Source organism: Pezoporus occidentalis, unplaced genomic scaffold (genome assembly GCF_034315485.1).
Source record: "Pezoporus occidentalis ecotype Australia unplaced genomic scaffold, CSIRO_AGI_Poc_V1 ctg113, whole genome shotgun sequence".
In the NCBI taxonomy this organism is placed as follows: Eukaryota; Metazoa; Chordata; class Aves; order Psittaciformes; family Psittacidae; genus Pezoporus; species Pezoporus occidentalis.
The window spans coordinates 963,877-979,203 of record NW_026912918.1 but is presented as its reverse complement, the minus strand read 5'-3'; the positions used below and the strand labels follow the sequence as shown (position 1 = coordinate 979,203).

At 39.2% G+C, this 15,327-nt stretch overlaps 1 protein-coding gene across 4 annotated transcripts in view; it reads left to right on the top strand.

The window, feature by feature from the left end:
- Positions 1–15,327, top strand: part of VPS35L (VPS35 endosomal protein sorting factor like) — a 56,057-nt gene that overhangs the window by 35,526 nt on the left and 5,204 nt on the right. For all 4 annotated transcript variants that reach the window (XM_062634670.1, XM_062634680.1, XM_062634698.1 and 1 more), the window contains 3 exons: positions 7,665–7,804; positions 9,621–9,786; positions 11,560–11,678. In XM_062634670.1, the coding sequence (XP_062490654.1) occupies positions 7,665–7,804; positions 9,621–9,786; positions 11,560–11,678 (425 nt within the window). The remainder of the gene's footprint in view (positions 1–7,664; positions 7,805–9,620; positions 9,787–11,559; positions 11,679–15,327) is intronic.

Sequence of the window (15,327 nt, the reverse complement as noted above, 5' to 3'; positions counted from 1 at the left end):
AATTGTGCCTTGTATATAACCTTTATTTTATGCTGATTGGAATTAGTTTAATCTGTTTAGAATTGGGAAGAGAAATAAAACTGAAAGGTAATGTACCTGATCTGATAGCTCAGTCACCAGTGAGGTATGGATGTGTGTGTGTACATGTGCCTGCAATTCCTCTTTAAAATTCCAGCTGTTGTTTTCTGTGAAGTTGAATTTTCCATGAAATTGAATTTGACAGAATAGACTTCTCTTGGTAATGGGTAATAGGAAGATTTCTCTAAATTGCCAATGTATCTAACTTGAAAAAGGAGTTATGGTACCAATTGGGGTAGATAAGGGGAATTTGAAAGATTGCTGTTTTATAAAATGGATGTGCAGGTCATAGCAGTAACTAAAGTTTGGCAGTCTGAGAATTGCACTGAGATATTACTGACAACTGCAGAGCCACAGCTGATCTGCCTGTAACTGTGGAGGAGTTTGGGTTTTGTGTCATTCCCAATCCCAAGGGGTAGCAGCAGTAACCATCAGTCCTAGTGTCTAGCTGTTCCAATTTCCTCTATCAAATCGGAGCATTGCCTGCTGGGATTTGCCTCACTGTTAATCAAAGTGACTGTGTGGTGCTTGTTTGAACTCACCTCAAAACTTCAGTATTAGAAAGCTGTAATTGTAATTTTTCTTGGAATAGATTTTCTTTAATATGATGAAATTGTGTCAGGAAAAATGAATTCATAGGCTCACGAGAAGTCCAGTATTAATACACTGACAGATGTCTGTCCAGGCATGCTGTTCAACATGTATTAATCATGACACCCTTTAAACTGAAAGAGGGTAGATTTGGATTAAATATTAGGAAGAAGTTCTTCCCTGGGAGGGTGCTGAGGTGCTGGCACAGGTTGCCCAGAGAAGCTGTGGCTGCACAATCCCTGGCAGTGTTCAAGGCCAGGTTGGACAGGGCTTGGAGCAACCTGGTCTACTGGAAGGTGTCCCTGCCCGTGGCAGGGGGTTGGAACTGGATGAGCTTTGAGGTCCTTTCCAGGATCCAAACCAGTCTGGGATACTATGACTACTGTCTCTTTTGTTTCCAGCTCCCAAGAAGTGCTTCAAATAAATTGAATCTGTGATTATGTTCGACACATTTTAAGTGATTCTGTCCTGGATGCACAGTTTGTACCTCTGGTCAGCCTTTTAAGAGCCCACCCTAGAAAGGAAGATAGGAAGATGCTAGATTTTATGGAGATATGCTTTTCTTTTTTTCAATCTGAGCCACAGAATGCTGCATGCTGCCAACATAAAATACTGAATTCTCATCAGTCATGCTTTCTGTCATAGGGAGTGCTTGGACTAAATTCAGATTAAATGCATCCTCTGTTACCACTTTCCTGAATTTTTGAATCATAGAATCAACCAGGTTGGAAAAGACCTATAGGTATTATTTTAATTGCATACATTTCCTCCCTGCTGAAATGCTGCTTTTGACTGTCAGAGAACAGCGTGATTTTTTTAATTGCTGGTCACAGCATTCAGCAGGTGGGTAGAGATGATGTAACTTTTCTGGTAATGTGTGTTGAGCAGCATTTTCATTTTAAAGGCCATGAAATCCTTGCCTCGCTTCACAGGTAACATGCTGGGTGAATAAAGTAATTCAGCTGATTCTGTGTGACTAATTTCACTGGGATGTTGTCAAGCATAAAACTTCATAAAACCAGGTAGTCTTTGACCCCCAAATCAACCGACACAGATCTTTATTTTGTTTAGCAAATGCTTTTGGGGCTTCTTGGCTCAGGATTTTCCGGTGATATCGGTGTATGCTGTCTCTGATATGATGTCTTTGTTATCTTTTTTAATACTGTTTTCCTTGAAGGCAGTAAAGTAGCTTTAGGAGAAAGTAATGAGATACGTTTTTCCTCACTAGTAATACTAAATGTTGCTTTATTTGAAAAAAAAAAAAAATACTACTTTTACCTGGAATTTCCACGGCTGGAAACTTCTCCCATTCACTGAGCTGCTTCTTGTTCTTCTCCTTATCCCAGCCAATAGCTTTTCCAGAGAGGGCATCTCTCTCTCTGTAAGCTTTTCGGACTAGCATTTCATACCAGTTTGCCAGCTCTTCAAGGCTGTCTAGCCCATGACCTGTTTTTGAAGGTGTCTAGTAGCATCTACCCAAGGGAGCATACAAGAAACAATAGTGTAGAATGATGCTTCCTAGCTTTTAGTTGCATGTGGTCTATATACATCCTTCAGCAAAGTTGCACAAGGATGACAGTGTTTAATAAATGAGATGGACTGATCCTTAGGAATTTATTTTTTTAAACCAAGTTTTACTTCTTGCCCTTTGTAACTTCATGTGACAGTGAATTCTATGGTTGCATAGTACTTGGAAATCTACTACTTAGGGATTTATTTTCATATGCTGTTTAAATATTGAGTGTTTCAGTGCAAGCAGCTACTAGTGGTACTGTGATAAATTCAGTCATTCTTGGTTCATTTTCTTCACGCTGTTTATGAGATGATGGAGTTGGTAAGTTGATAAGAATTCAAGTCAGTAAAGTCTTTTCTAATAAGGAGACGGTTCCGTGCATTGGGACCTTTTTAATTTTATTCTTTTGGAAATGGGAAGATTGGGACCGTATCCCAGGTATAAATGCACAACAGCTATAAAAATGATACAGTGACACCTCAGTTTTCCATTACTGTCCTAATGATTCTTATAATTGCCTTGCCTTTTTGACAGCTATTTAGGATGTAGTTTTCAAGGAACCATCTACAGTGACTCCAAAACCTTTCATGAGTGTAAATAGCCTATTTAGAGCTTAACTTTCTATAGTTACTGCAAGGGCTGCTTCTTTCTCCATATGCCTTACTAATATTAGATTTCATCTGCTGTTTTATTGCTCAGAATCATGAGATCCATCTGCGATTCTTTGCAGTCACGTTCCAGACTAGTCTGCAAACATTGTTCCCTCCCAGATCATTGTAAGGACCTGTTTCCCTGACAAACCTTAAGGACACAATCGTCATTTCACTCCACTGTGAAAACTTTTTATTCCTGCTCCTTTCCCCCTCCACCTCATCCTTATGAATCCTCAGGAGGACTTTCCTCCCTATCTTTTGCCAGCTTAGCTGTTTTAAAAGCCTTTTGTGTGAGGAACGTTGTTAAATGTTTTTAAAAATCTGAGTATTCCTGTTTGCTGTGGGTCACTTTAAACACAAACTTGTGGGTTCTTACGAAAACTTTCTGAGGAATGATTTCTGTCTCCAAAACCCATATTGACACTTCAGTGTTGTGTCAGGTTTTTCCTTGTGTCTGCTCATTTGCTAGATTTTTTTTTCCCATTTCATAATAACCAGGAGAAACTACAGTATTCAACTTTATTAAGTTTATCATCTTGAAGTTTACAGTATTACTGATAGACTGCTGACAATACCTTACCTCACAGCCTTTAGCGATTACATGGAATTTAAAGAGTCAGGCTGAATTTTTGGAGGATTTGTTGGGTTTATTTTCTTTTTTGGGTGGTGGTGGTGGTGTTGTGTTTACTGATCACAGTTTAAGGATAAAATATCTTGTATCCAGTGTTCTTGCTTATACTGCACGGTCTCCCTGTACAAATCTTCTCCTCCACTTACGCCTCTGTATGCCTTTGTCTGGAAGTACTAAGGCCTTGTAACAATCTATAATCAAGTTATTCCTCTAACTAGCACTAGCAGGCTTCATCCACATAATTACTTTTTTATCTGCAGCATAGTATGAATTAGTATGGAATAGTATTATAGTGCATTCCAGTTCACCATGCAGCAGCCATTAATTTCATCTTTGTTACTTCAAATAATTTTTTGTAGTTTCTAGATTGGAAGTGACGTGTAGAGAATTCTAAGATGGAGAATGTTCAATAGCTCAAGGGGAAAAACACATTTCAGCAATGTGGCAAAACTCTCATAGTGGCCTCACCAAGGTGAGGAGGAGGAGTTCCAAATGTTTGCAATGATTGGTTGACAAAACACTAATGCATTGTTTTATTTAACAGAAAAAAAAAAGGAAAGGCAACAAAACCCCCCCACACTTGCTGCTTGCTTTTTTTTTTTTTTGCACTGGAGTATAAGGCTTCATTATATTTCCAACATCTGTCATATGCGGAAGCAAAATCTTCGGAGTATTAAAATAGGCTTGACAGTGTTGTAGGGCATGAAGGTGATGTGTAATGCAGAAAGAACACTGCATATGGTCCTGATCTTGTCCTTTGGGTGTACTTAGCCTTGTGTAATTGTATCCATGACTAAAAATAGTTTGTGTAGGTGTGTCAAACTCACTCCCTTTTTGCTCTTTGAAGGTGGACTTAAGGAGCTTAATTGTTTTCCCCATTATTAATGGCTTTGTTCCTCTTTGGTTTTTTGCCTGATTCTCCTAGATGTAGCAAATACGATGTAAGTTAAATTTTTATTTGTAGGCAGATTGATAGATAGAAATACATGGAGGTACATATATTTGTGTGAATGTATAATTAAATGTCAATATTCATGATGGTGCATATATACACACAATAGCAAAATGTTCAACACCAATTTCATAGGGGACAGTATTACTGAAAGTGCTGACTTGGATATCCAAGACTTAGTTTTTGTAGCCTGAAGGTCAACATGTGTGCTCGGGGAAAGATTTGTGGGATTATGGTCAACTAAAATGAAGGAGCTGCTGTGAAAGGATAAATTTAGCAGAGCATGAAGTATGTCATGTTCGGAGCACTGCACAAGATACTAACAGCAGTCTGGGAAGACTTTATCATGATGATTTGTTTTAATGTGCAGGCTGCTGTCCCCTTATCCAACTTAACAGTGGCTCACTTTAGAACTAGTGTCATACATTAGGCAGATAAGAGTACAGCTTCCTTCACCAGAAGAAGTCTTCTTGTGTGTATGTTGTATTTTTCTGTTTCTTTTTAATCAAGAATGTAACATTATTGTGAGTTTTGGTACTTTTCCTGTGGCTTCTTAAACCAGGAAAAGCAAGCATGTGGTTTTCTCTCGAAACATCTCTACAGCAATAGCTTTATAAATTGGCTGTTAAAAGAGATAGAGAAAGTACCATTGCATAACCTCATAATTAATGTAATTAAGAATTAAATACCAATGCTCATTTTATTCTTATTAGGAAAAGAGCATGCCTGTGACATTCTATTTAGTGAATTTTTTCTCCAAACTCAGAACATGTAATACGTACTCTGACACCTCTCTGCAAGTGAATAGGGTGGTAGTGTTTGGGAGACAGTTTTCTGCAAAGCCTATAGTAAAACCTTTGCATTAATGTGAATTTATTTTTGCTTTTCACAAAGCACATATACCTTGGATAAATGTGCTTTTAGTTTTCAAGTGTAAGAACCATTTTGTGGTTAGTGCAGGTTGGCTGAACCCATAGCAGAATGAACATATTCTCCTTTGCCGGTACTTCTGGATGTACCAAGGTAAAATAACCATTTCTTTAGTAGAAAATGCAACCAACTCCTTCTATGCTCTATTGTTTTTTTGTTGTGTTGTGGGGGGCAGGAGGAATGAAGCAAGAAGATTTGAAAGTGTAGGGGCAAGAGCCCCACAGTCTCCCTGTTGTGCTGAGACAGCAATAGTGTGTGGGGCTGTAAACACAACCATGTGGCAGTGGTGAGAGGACAGCGGCCACAAAGAGTCATAGCAGGGAGGCAGCAGTTCTGTGACTGTCATAGTCAGGAAGGACCAACATGGAGGCAGAGAGGAGCTTTTTGCATTGAGGATAGGTCTTGGTGAGCTGTTTGTGGCGTGGACAGTTCTCTCCTCATTCCCAGCAGCAGTCACATGTAGAGCTGGGCATGCTGCTCTAACTAGCAGGTCTAATGAGGGAGCTCGTGTCTCTGAAGGTGCTCAACCACATAAGAAGTCATCTCTCGTTTGCAGTGGCTGCAGGAGGTCAAGGAAGAGTAAATTTAATCAAATTGCAGAAAGTCATAGTGAAGATAGAGGGTTTGGTTTTCGTGCTGTGTCTAATGTTTAGAGGAGAATGTCTAGGACTGTGATTGCTGGGAGAGCAGGTGAGGTACTTTTATTTCTCTTTCATTATGGAGACTGATTGCTGCACAGACCCTTCTTGTCCCGCTGAAATAACTTCAGAAGGCATGGGTATTCTCTGCACAGATGTGGGTACTTTGGAATGCAGACTGTTTTCTGAGACACATTTTTTCATTTGTCTGCTCACATGTTTTTATTATAAAGTGATGTAGGGCATGTGCTTTTTTTTTCTCCTGAGACAACTGTGGAAGTGACAGCGATTCATTTACTTGTGCTAGAATGAACGTCAGCTGCTGCTTTCCTTCCTCTAATAAAGCTCAGCAAGATTACTTGCCTTCCTTTGGGTTGGCTGTTCAAACTTATATGTTTGAAATAAATAAGTCATTATTTCACCTCATGTGCAGAATAAAAGAAGTATGATGTGTGACTGAAGGGGCCTGTGTTGTAAGCACTGAAAAGTTAAGAAGGGATTGAGCACTTGTCTGCTGAAAAGAAATAAGAGTCAGGAAAATTTACAGTTTTTCCAAAGCAGATGTTTCCCTGCTATTCCTCAGGAGCTTGAATTAGGTATCAGTTGGGGCTATATTTAGCAAGTTTGCTTGGAGTCGCATGTGCTCAAATGAATTTTTCCAGAGCAAGCTGCACTCCTGGAAGTACCCATGAATGCCTGGCAGTGGTGTCTCCATCTCAGCCATCTCTTGGCTTTCACCAAGAATTCTTTTTTATGCTTTGCTAAAATCTGGTTTCAGGGCCTCGATCTCTGCGCTTGAAGTAAAGATGCAGCATTAATTCTGAAGGTTGCTTTGAAGTATGTAGCTAAACAGCTTGAGTGGGATTTGGGTGCTTGGATATTTTGAAATGTAGCCAAGACAGTGCAAACCAGTGTTGCTGTCAGAATCTTTTGGGGGAGTTTTTAGCATGTATAGGAGGTGTGGGGTGAGAGGGAAACTATTGGTTTTAATTTATGAATATTAACTTAATAAACTGAGGAATAGATGTTCTCATGTTTGAGGGGTTTTGTAGAATTAGAGACTTAATAGAGAGTTATGAAAAACATCTTAAAAGCTATTTTGCCAAGGCCATAATGGTGGATGATTTCTGTAATTCCTCTATTGTGACTCTTAGAATCATTTTATCCAGCGATACCTTGGGTTCTGGTACTGTATCAGCATTTTACTGATAATAACTGTAAATACTTAGAGAAACAAAGCCACCCATAATTTCTTAGAACTTTATAGCCTTTTGTGAATGAATTTGCGAACCAGATAGCAAGATCTTCCCCTTGCATGCCCCTCTGGGTTCCCCATTCTCCTGGCATAAGCATTAGCCAGATAAGTCAGTTTTGAATTCTGTGCTTTTCTTGTTAATTACATTTGCAGTCTATTTGAAAGAGTGGTGTCTTCCTGTTAAGCAAAGGAGAATTATAAGTTCACAAGCCTCGAGTGAAGTGGCAACTTCTTTTGAAAAACCAGCATCACTTAAATTGCAGCAGATATTGATTGCTGAGTCTCGAGTTTCTTTGCAGTTAAGCATAGGTTCATTTTCTGTGGTCTATTTCAAACAAACTTGAAGCAGTCACTGGATCAGGGGCATGGCTGTGCCATCACAGCTGGAGTTAATAATACAGCAACTATATATTTATTTTGTAGCTGATGCTTTTTTCAAAGCTGCAGTGAGCCTTGTTCCTGAAGTACCAAAAATGATCAATGTTGATGGAAAGATGCGACCTTCTGACGCCTTCCTCCTGGAATTCCTTTGCAATTTTTTTTCCACCTTATTAGTTGTTCCGGTAAGTCATGTGTTTATGAATAGCACATAGGCTATTTTGACTTTCCTGTTTAAAAATTTAGAGTACAGTGGGCTTTTGGGAGTGGGAGATGCAGTGCTTGGTTTTCCATGAGCAAGCTGAGCCCATTTGCTTATTGGCTGCAAAATCACTCACCCAAGTGCAAAATGGGGAGGCAGAATAGTTGGAGCTGGAGAACAGCATTGCCTCTCTTGGTAGCATCTTGCACTTAACTGGATTTGGATAGACCTCATAGAAGCCTTCCAGTATCTGAAGGGGGCCTACAAGGATGCTGGGGGGGGACGACTCTTCATTAGGGACTGTAGTGACAGGACAAGGGGTAATGGGTTAAAACTTAAACAGGGGAAGTTTAGATTGGATATAAGGAAGAAGTTCTCTACTGTTAGGGCGGTGAGGCACTGGAATGGGTTGCCCAGGGAGGTTGTGAATGCTCCATCCCTGGTGGTGCTCAAGGCCAGGTTGGACAGAGCCTTGGGTGACATGGTTTAGTGTGAGGTGTCCCTGCCCATGGCAGGGGGGTTGGAACTGGATGATCTTAAGGTCCTTTCCAACCCTAACTATTCTATGATTCTAAGAAATCTTACCATCATTTAATTGTGTAAGAATAATTTACTGGTTTAATAGATCCTTGCAGAAATGTGGTATTTTAGCTAAGCACTTATAAAATCTAATACCTGAGGAGGGGAAAAATATACAGCTGTAGTTTCTATTAGTTTCAGTTACTTTATTACAGGTTGCCTAATCTTTTGAGTGGGAAAAAATAAAGATAGATGTGTTTGTGCATGATTTTCCTCTTCTAACGAATATTTCACAAAATACTGCCATTTTGCTCCCTTCCGATTTTTAGCCAGCTGCCAAGTTTAGACATATAGATGTAATTTTCCTTCCTGTATTTTCAGCTGTAGCTGAAAGATGAGGAAAAATTGTAAATTAGTCTGGAAGATCTGAGATAAAACTTACACAGCCAAGGTATTTTGTTGACCTTCCTCTGAAGGAAGGCTATTATCAGAACTTGATGCTGCTCAGAGAAATGGCTTGGATCAGACGATTGAAGGAGGAATTTGCCTCATGGATTCAGTACTGAGGAACTTGCAATGAGATACCAGAATTCAGAAATTAGCTTCCATAATATCTTTTCTCCTTACTTGACAGGATAGATGATCAGAAGGAAGTGTCCCCAGTGGACTGTGATTTGTCTTTATGCATGTTGGTGTCATTGCACCATCACTTTGAAATAAGCTGGGCGCAGTATTAAAACTACTTGCAAAACCCTGTAGCTTATGTAAATCGGATGTCTTTATATTCCTTTCATAATGAAAGATTGTTGATTGTCTGTAGCTTTGACTTTCCAGTGTAGGTGTTCTTCTGAAACTCATAATTATATGAGTAATATACTTGTTTCTGTAGCTTACTGACATTATTTAAATTAAAAAGTCTACCCGGTGTGTGTAATTTTAGAGGCTTAGCTGTTACAAAGCTGGCAATTAAATTTTGTACTACTCCCCCGTGACTAGAAAACAAAGCATTTCAAAGTTTGTCCATGGAGACTGCCTTAGATCAAGTTTGTGATTATGGGTCAAATGGGCATTTTTGAAGGAAACTGGAACAATTTTTTAAAAGGATTTGCAGAAAGCACTTACTTAAGAAAAGTAGTTGTCAGCTTTAATTATATTGTGGTTTTTGCTTTTATAGAGGTAATATTATGACTAAGCCCCTGAATTACTGCAAATAATCCAAGTTTGGTTTTGGGGTGGTTATGGTGGTGGTTTTGACTTGTCTTGATTTTTCTTTTCTACAGGACCATCCAGAACAAGGAGTGTTGTTTCTTGTGCGAGGATTGCTAAATGTGATCCAGGATTACACTTGGGAGGATAACAGTGATGACAAAGTCAGGATTTATACTAATGTTTTGCATCTGCTGTCTGCGATGACTCAAGAAGTATATATCTACCATGTAGATAAAGGTAATAAATAAGGGTGGCTCTGTATCCTTGTGTTCCACCATGCAATTTGTAGTATTGTTATCTTACCTAGTTAATGAAGGTCAATGATAGTCAATAATACAGAATGGATTATTTTCCTATGCAGGTCCAGATATTGTAACTTAAAGTAATCACAGGAGTGACTCCTGAACAGATGTACAGTCTGTTCTTTAATGTGGAACTGTGTAGAGTGTTTTACATAGTTTATTCCTGGTGGTGCTGGTGCAAATACTTAGAACTATGAATTATTAGAACTTCCTATGTATGGAGGGTTTTCTTTTAGTCTAAAGTGTCGACTTACACCTGTTGTTGGTGTTTCATTCACATCTATGAACTACTCCAATTTAGCATGCAATGCCTACTCTTCATTATTAAAGGGTGTATTTGCTGCTTTGAATACAGGCTTTTAGTTTTGGAAATTGTGGTGGTAACTTACAAAAATTTTCAGAACTAGAAAAAAAGAATCTGAAGATTTTTCATTTTATAAAATAGCTGTAGTCTTTTTGTAATATTTTTTAATATGCTCTAAGATTTGAGTGTTTGCCTTCTGATCATAAAGAGGTTACTAAATTAAGGTAGAGTATTAATCAGGCCTTTTAAAGCACACTGACATGATTAGTTAGTTCGAGAGGCCAAGCTAGTTTGGCCTTTGTTCAAGTTGCACAGGGCTTTCACAAGGAGGCAGGCTGGAATACATTCTGCAGTTTTTCTGCTGGATAGGCTCTCAGAGTTACCAACCATGACAAAGCACCTCTTGCAGTTAGCAGCACAGAAAATAGTTGTCTGTTGAACAAGTACTCTATAGTAAATCTACTTTTCAGGTTCTGTAAGGAAATGTGGTTTAGCTGCCCTTTTTTTCACTCTGTGTTTTATATGACCAAAACAGCTGCATAATCCCAAGATGAGAAATCTGAATTAATTATATTTCAAGGGAAAGAAGCATGGAAATATAAATCACTAATTTTTCCCTTGTAGCTGGATGATTTTTTTTTTCCCTATGTGGAGCATGTACCTTAGCTTCTTAAAATGAAGTTTGCTTGAGAAAAGGGGATCACCTTTTATCTCGAGTGCTCTCTGGTTTACCCAGAATACACCTAAACCACGTAAACTTACAAATTTTTGTAACCACCTTCTTACTAAAACGTAAATAAATTTAGCCAAAACGTGTTTAAAATCGTAACTGTATAAGCCCTAAAAACATGGAGCTCTCTCTCCCCTTACCCCCCAAAAATATCCTTCAGGGTCTTTGAATTTGAAAATACACTTCCTGAATTTCTGTCCATAACTTTGAGGTAGTCAAGGCTTTATTTTAGTTAAAAAAGGCAGTTTCCTTTGAAAATCTTGCTGGTTTTAGTAAGTAAACTGTTTGGCCCAGCCCTGCTGCCATTGAAGATTGTAGCCATACTCTTCTAAACTGATGGGAACAGGGAGTCTGTCTCTGTGGGAAAAGTGAAAATTAACACTATATATTGCTTTGCATTTAAGTCTAGCAGATGTTTTTGAACCTGGCTGCATCCAGAATACAGGACTGGCCTTAACCTAGAAGATTCTTTTCAGTGTTTTTTTCCTTAAATCAGGAGATAGTAGGTAACAAAGTGGTAGGCACTTAAACGAGATTGTTCTGTTTGTGTTTCTTGGAGGAGAAGGGTCATTTTATAACTTCTAAATCTGATCTTTTATAAATAGCTGGTGTTTTCAGTAGCAAATAAATGCATAGCTCTTTAGCCAAACCTAAGCTTGAATTCATCTCTGCAGTTGATTCTAATGATACCCTGTATGGTGGAGACTCCAAGTTCCTGGCTGAAATTAATAAACTGTGTGAAACAGTGATAGCACAGATCCTGGATCATCTGAAAACCCTTGGAAAAGAAGAGGTATGTTCTTACTCAGCTTGATTCAGTACAAAACCAAAATTACTTTGGAGTTCAATAAATAGTCTAGCTTCTTGACCAGGCTTTGTTATATACAAATCTCCAGGAACCTTGCAACAGGAGGAAACTAGGTAATTTTACTTGTTAAAAGGTGGGTCAGTCACGTAGGCAGGCTTGTGGTGGAGAGACCTAATGATGCGAAACAGATCATGTAGCAATTATAATACATTTCTAATATTCAGGCTAAAGTTACCTGCTTAGCCATATGTTGTATACAGATAGTACAACAAACCAACGAACAGTAGAAGCTACTCTGTTGTATTGATTGTGCACGTGCAGTGCCTAGAATAATGATTGCAGAGCAGCATAGTGAGGTTGGCTTTAAATTAACCAGCTTGAGCCCTGGTGTAGTCTGATTATGGAAACATGATACTCTGTGGTTTAGAGTTAGCTTTAAATTAACAGGCTTGAGTCCTGGTGTAGTTTGGTTATGGAAATATGATGCTCAGTCTGGGATAACTTTTTTTCTTATGAGAGTGACTATAATGAGCTGGATGATGCTGGTATTGCAATTACTGGCCTAAGAGAACTGGGTGCCACAGTCGCTCTTTTGACTGCCTGTAGTTATGCCTAAAATCTGCTCTGTATCTGTCCTTCCTGTTTTTTCCTCATGGCTGTCAACTTTCTCTCTCTGTAAATAAACCATCTTTTCTTGGCAGCTAAGTTAACAGTAGTCTGAAATGCCCAATTTTGTAACGGGAAAGTAAGAATTCATAGAATCATAGAATCGTTAGGGTTGGAAAGGACCTTAAGATCATCTAGTTCCAACCCCCCTGCCATGGGCAGGGACACCTCACACTAAACCATGTCACCCAAGGCTCTGTCCAACCTGGCCTTGAACACCACCAGGGATGAAGCATTCACAACTTCCCTGGGCAACCCATTCCAGTGTCTCACCACCCTAACAGGAAAGAATGTCTTCCTTATATCCAATCTAAACTTCCCCTGTTTAAGTTTTAACCCATTACCCCTTGTCCTATCACTACAGTCCCTAATGAAGAGTGCCTCCCCAGCATCCCTATAGCCCCCCTTCAGATACTGGAAGGCTGCTATGAGGTCTCCACGCAGCCTTCTCTTCTCCAGGCTGAACAGCCCCAACTTTCTCAGCCTGTCTTCATACAGGAGGTGCTCCAGTCCCCTGATCATCCTCATGGCCCTCCTCTGGACTTGTTCCAACAAGTTCCATGTCCTTTTTATGTTGAGGACACCAGAACTGTACACAATACTAGTCTGTTACTGGGTAAAATACAATGGCAACCACCTTTAACTGGTAAAAGTTTTGGGTTCCAGACACTAGGATAAAGTCAGGAGAAAGGTGCAGAGGGAGGGGAAAGATGTTTTGGCTTTATCCTGTTTTTAATGCAGGGTCATATTTGTTCAATATTGAATACAGAAAACTCTAGGCAGCTTATTGGGTTTCTTGATTGGAGTTCAGAATCTCTAAGGGATCAAATACAGGGTAATGGATTGTATGTGAAAGGCAGATGAGTGAAGTTTTCAGTATTACTGAAATAATGAGAATTTGCTGTTTCTGAGATCGAACCCCTCCACAACTTCCTAAACACCCCTTACTAAACTGCTGTTTTGATAGAAATCCTGTTTCTTGTAGAGTGAAATGGGAGGGCAGGGGATGATTAATTTGATGTAATTTTTTAGGTAGCCTGTTTGCACAATAGCCTGTAGTGTTTGCCAATACAGAATGTGTTGAATGATACATATTTGGAGGACACTAGGCTAAGTTTAGCCTTTTCTCTACTTTCGATATCCTATGTATCCTTCCTTTAGCAATAGTAGAGATGCAAGATGAATAAACTCTTTGCTCAAATGACTCTACATTATTGTACACATCACCACAGTGAATAGCAGTTCTTTTTCAGAACAGTAACAGAAGAAAACAACCACTCTTGCACAGCTTAGAATATCCAAGCAGATATTTGGAAGAGATTTTTAACAGTGTTTTCAGGCCTATGGCTTGTATATTTAGGATTTTTTGCATCTGACTCCTATATGGAGTATGTGTGTGTGAATGTTTGTAAAGCTTGAAATCTGTGGTTTCTGAAAGGCTGCTTTTTTTTTTTCTTTCAAGCTTAGTACTTTGAGTAATGAGATCCTGTGTTATTTCGCTGAAGCAGTTGTTGCATAGAAAACTGGATTTAAAGCTAAGCAGCATGGATATAGGTCCTTGCCCTGCCTTTGCCTCTGTGGCCCTGGGTTTACTCCTCTGTTGGTCCTTATTTACAAAGAGGGAGCATTTATTTTGCTTAGTTGACTAAAAGTCCTTGAGAGGTTAAGATACAAGTTGGTGTGTAAGAATTAATAGTTTTTTGAGGAAGCTGTTGTTGCTGAGGGAATGGAGGCAACGAGAATATTGTCAGACGCCTCCATTTGTGCTAAAGCAGAACCAGTCATAAAATCACTGTGGTATTTGGATTGCTTCAGTGTCAGTGACCTTTTATTATTCATCTTCTTGGCTGCTCATTTAAATGAACAAGTCTCTGATGATTCTGCATTTTTTATTGGTTCATTTCCTTTAAAAGCTATAAAGGAAGATAAATTTTACTCACAGTAAAATGCTTTCACCAAAAGGGCGATTTGGAAGAGAATTGTGCATCTTATGTTAACACAGCATGATCTTTTCGCAGTTTTGGAGAATGCTTCAGTTACGTGACAGTGTTGGAATGGATATTTTCTGTTCTGGATAGTTCTGTAAACTTCAAGCTGTTCCTGGTCACAAGAGCATGCACCAGTGAATCCTTTCTGCCTTTGGGTGGGTGGAAGGCTGATCTTATGCTGCAGTTTCTTAGGAGTGTAAATACCTTGCCTCTTGCTACTCGGTGGTAAATGTCCAGATTGAGTATGTTTTATTCAAACACCACTTTTGATCCAAAACATTCGAAACATGTTGTTGTGTCCTTGGCAGTGTCATGTCAGGATGGCAGTCTTCCCATGTACCATACGATAGGTACTGGATGTTCTAGAGTAAGCATCGAAAAAAGAGCAATAAAAAGCAATTTCTGGATATACTCTTGAGGGCTTCTGCTTTCAAAACATCTGATTGATACTTTTATATAAACTTATAAAAGCTGCAGTTGATTTCATGTGTTTGAATACTGAACTAGAAGCAGAGCTGGACGTAGTTCTCTGTGTGTGGTTATGTTTTAAATTGAGGAGAGCTTGCTCATCCTTAAGAATTTTGTGTCCTTGGCCAAGATTTTCTAAGGTGGTTAAACATCATATTCCGCTTTGGGAGGAGAGGGACAAGAGTTTATCTGCTGCAGTTTCCAGAAGACACTGCAAGTGGTGGAAGTTCCTGTTTTGGCACCTTGCAGCTTGCCTGCTGATGGGTCAGCAATAGGATAGGTACATTGCAGTTAGGAGCTGTGGCTGGTGAGTGCATGTCAACTCGACTTCTTTGTCTCAGAGTTGGAGTCTGAACTCCCAGATTAATCCTTTTATTACATCATTGCCTCTGGCATGCTGGTGGAGTTTAAAGACTAGAGAAAGTTTAATTGGGAACATTGTTTCTGCATGTTTGCAGCATACTTGGTAAATGGAGGAAACCAACATACATAAATCAGGATTCTGCTAACAG